The sequence below is a fragment of the Colobus angolensis genome, unplaced genomic scaffold (assembly GCF_000951035.1).
Source record: "Colobus angolensis palliatus isolate OR3802 unplaced genomic scaffold, Cang.pa_1.0 Scaffold65, whole genome shotgun sequence".
Classification (NCBI taxonomy): domain Eukaryota; kingdom Metazoa; phylum Chordata; class Mammalia; order Primates; family Cercopithecidae; genus Colobus; species Colobus angolensis.
Window position 1 is genome coordinate 2931001 of NW_012120154.1, and position 4004 is coordinate 2935004.

Below are 4004 nucleotides of genomic sequence, written 5' to 3' on the forward strand. Positions count from 1 at the left end.
CTCTATCTCCTGACCTCGTGATCTGCCCGTCTCGGCCTCCCAAAGTGCTGGGATTACAGGCTTGAGCCACCGTGCCCGGCCAGATTTAATAAATTTTTACAGAGAAAAAATACTACATGTTAGCTGTTCTAGGTTCTTGGGATAAAGCAGTGAACAAAACAAAAAGACTAGTTCATGCCCTCAAGGAACTTACTTTCATTTTATTGGTAATGATTTGTATAACATATGTCATCCCCTCTAGACAGTAATCCTAAGAGTTTGCTTCCTCACCGGGGTATTCCCAGTTCCTGGGACATGGTAGATGTGTCATATTTGTGACTGACTGATCAACCCCAAGCCACAAAGCAAAGATTTGCAATAACTCTACCCTAGAGAGGGAAAAGCTGCTCCCTAAAGATCAGATGAGCTCTTAATCTGGTGTTTGCTATGAATCACAGTAGTACTTATTATGTATTATTATTGAATAAATATTAAATAATCAGTTCCCCCATCTATCTAAGATGGTTTTTGTTCCATTTTGTTTTTCACCATCTGTCTCTGTTGAAGATTATAATACATAAATGCTACATTTTTGTTGTTGTTGTTGTTGTTGTTTTGTTTGTTTGTTTGGAGACGGAGTCTCACTCTGTCGCCCAGGCTGGAGTGCAGTGGTGCGATCTCGGCTCACTGCAAGCTCTGCCTCCCGGTTCATGCCATTCTCCTGCCTCAGCCTCCCAAGTAGGTGGGACTACAGGCACCCACCACCATGCCCAGCTAATTTTTTTTTGCATTTTTAGTAGAGACGGGGTTTCACTGTGTTAGCCAGGATAGTTTTGATCTCTTGACCTTGTGATCCGCCCGCCTCAGCCTCCCAAAGTGCTGGGATTACAGGTATGAGCCACTGCGCCCGGCCTGTTGTTGATTTTGTTTTTGAGAAGGAGTTTCGCTCTTGTTGCCCAGACTGGAGTGCAATGGAGTGATCTTGGCTCACCGCAATAGATTCTCCTGCCTCAGCCTCCCGAGTAGCTGGAATTGCAGGCATGCACTACCACACCCGCTAATTTTGCATTTTTAGTAGAGACAGGGTTTCTCCATGTTGGTCAGGCTGGTCTCGAACTCCCGACCTCAGGGTGATTCTCCCACCTTGGCCTCCCAAAGTGCTGGGATTACAGGCATGAGCCACTGCATCCGGCCCATAAATGCTATGTTTTTTGTTTTTTGAGACAGAGTCTTGCTCTGTAGCCCAGGCTGGAGTGCATTGGCACAATCTCTGCTCACTGCAAGCTCCGCCTCCCGTGTTCATGCCATTCTCCTGCCTCAGTCTCCCCAGTAGCTGGGATTACAGGCTCCCACTACCAAAATGCTGTTTTATGGAGCTTTGGCAAGCTCTAAAAATTTGTGACAAATGTACTTCATTGGGCCAGGTGCAATGGCTCATGCCTGTAATCTCAGCACTTTGGGAGGCCGATGCAGGTGGATCACCTGAGGTCAGGAGCTCAAGACCAGCCTGGCCAACATGGCGAAACCCCGTCTCTATTAAAAATACAAAAATTAGCCGGGTATGGTGGTGGGTGCCTGTAATTCCAGCTACTCAGGAGGCTGAGGCGGGAGAATCGCTTGAACCCAATAGGGGGAAGTTACAGTGAGCCGAGATTGTGCCACTGCACTCCAGCCTGGGCAACAGAGACTTTGTCTCAAAAAAACACCCCAAAAAACAAATGTACTTCGTCGAACTAAATGGTTTCATCTAGTCATATGTCTTAGCTCACCTGTTAGACATCTTAAAAGTAAAGATTGTGTCTCTTTTGTACAATCTATAGGGTCTAGTACCTGCTAAAGTATAATTTTTTAAAAAATTAAAAACTTGAGTTTCTTGCAAATAAATATAAAATGAACATGTATCAAAGATTTTATTCAACCCTTGAATTAAGGAGGAAACCCATGATTCAAATGAACATTGTAGTCAATCAAAGGAATACTGAATTTTTTTTTTTTTTTTTTGAGATGGAGTCTCCCTCTTTTGCCCAGGCTACAGTGCAGTGGCACGATCTCGGCTCACTGCAACCTCTGCCTCCTGGGTTCAAGCAATTCTTCTGCCTCAGCCTCCTGAGTAACTGGGATCACAGGCACCCACCACCATGCCCAGCTAATTTTTGTATTTTTAATACAAAATTAAAATAAATAAAACAAAATCTGTCTCTCCAGCCTGGGCGACAGAGAGAGACTCTGTCTCAAAAAAAAAAAAAAAATTGGATAACCTGGGAGGATGTGCTAGACAACCTATGTTTCCACAGAAGGTACCCAGTAATCTTTTAATTTATTTCAAAGTCTTTTACAGTTTGCTCCTACATTAGTCTAGCCATGAGAAAGGTGTATACCCCTATAGAATCAGATAAACCCCTAAGGGGCTGCTATACAATGCCTGACACTATACTAAAAGAATACCCAGTTGGCCAGACGCAGTGGCTTACGCCTGTAATCCCAGCACTTTGGGAGGCTGAGACAGGCAGATCGCCTGAGGTCAGGAGTTCAAGACCAGCCTGGTCAACATGGTGAAACCCCATCTCTACTAAAAATACAAAAAGTAGGCGGGCATGGTGGCGGGTGCCTGTAATCCCAGCTACTCGGGAGGCTGAGGCAGGAGAATTGTTTGAACCCAGGAAGCATAGGTTGCAGTGAGCTGAGATCTCACCATTGCACTCCAGCCTGGGGGACAAGAGCAAGACTTCATCTCAAAATAAATAAATAAATAAAATAAATAAATAAATAAATAAATAAACACCCAGTTATCCTTTCACCTGTTTCCCCAAAAATTTGGGGTAATTTTTCTTGACATTCAGAACTTTATATATAGAAGTTGCTCAATAAATGTTTGTGAGGGTTAATAATACTTGTGGGTAAGTTCTGTAGGCCACATTTGGTTGTACCAACTTTCAGATGTCTCTGGAGACTCAGACTGATGGGAGCATAATGCCTGTGACTTGAATATAGTATTTATAGAAATAGAGCTTTTTATAAACTTCTGTTCCCTTGTATTCTGTTAGTCCTGAGATGCCTGAAAATGAAGCCACCTTCGCAATAACTGCTGGAGGAATTGGGGATGCCAAGGAGTAGGTGGTGAATTGATGCAAATCGCTTCTTAGTGCTTATTAGGAGCTGAAGAAATGGAAAAGCAGTCTCCAATTTCACATCTTGAAATAGAGGTTTTTTCCCACATGTTACTAAAGGAAAGTCAGCAAAAGATATTTAAATCTTATATTTATCTTAAAAGTCCTTGATTTGTGATAACTATACATTGTATGTAAATTCAGGGATATGTATATATGTGTGCGTGCGTGTGTGTGTGTATACCTGACATATATAGTAGATCTATGTACCTAGTGAAATTCTCTCATTCTGTGTATGTATATATACCTATGGAAAACTAGTTGTTGGGAAAGGGGTACGTGATGCCCTCCCTTTCACTTTTCAAAGTAAGCCACTAAGCAGATGGAAAGTCTAAGAGTTCAGAAATGCCCCATTCTCCTAAGGACTTTGCCTTCACCATTTTTCTAGGGTATAGTGCCACTGACTTACAGAGCTGGATGTTTTTCCATAAGAAAAAAGCTCTTTCTATTTATAATGCCAAACTGCATATTCACCTTTATAGCAACAGAAAACAAACATTAAAGTAAGCCAAATTTTAAATCATTTGACTTTGACAAGCAGAAATTACTTTTTAAAAATGTATTTACGGCTGGGCGTGGTGGCTCACACCTGTAATCCCATCACTTTGGGAGGCCAAGGCAGGTGGATCACTTGAGGTCAAGAGTTCAAGACCAGCCTGGCCAACATGGAGAAACCCCGTCTCTACTAAAAATACAAAAATTAGCCAAGCGCAGTGGCATGTGCCTGTAATCCCAGCTACTCTGCAAGCTGAGGTAAGAGAATCACTTGAACCTGGGAGGCAGAGATTGCGGCAAGCCAAGATGGTGCCACTGCACTCTAGCCTAGGTGACAGAGTGAGACTCCGTCTCAAAAATATA

At 42.8% G+C, this 4004-nt stretch overlaps 1 protein-coding gene across 1 annotated transcript in view; it reads left to right on the forward strand.

Annotated features, from left to right (window-relative positions):
• The window catches only part of DMC1 (DNA meiotic recombinase 1), a 63477-nt gene extending 60384 nt beyond the window's left edge, over positions 1-3093 (forward strand). Inside the window, exon 13 of the mRNA XM_011964329.1 lies at positions 3024-3093. Coding sequence (XP_011819719.1) covers positions 3024-3093 — 70 coding nt within the window. The remainder of the gene's footprint in view (positions 1-3023) is intronic.
• Positions 3094-4004: the final 911 nt, after the last annotated feature.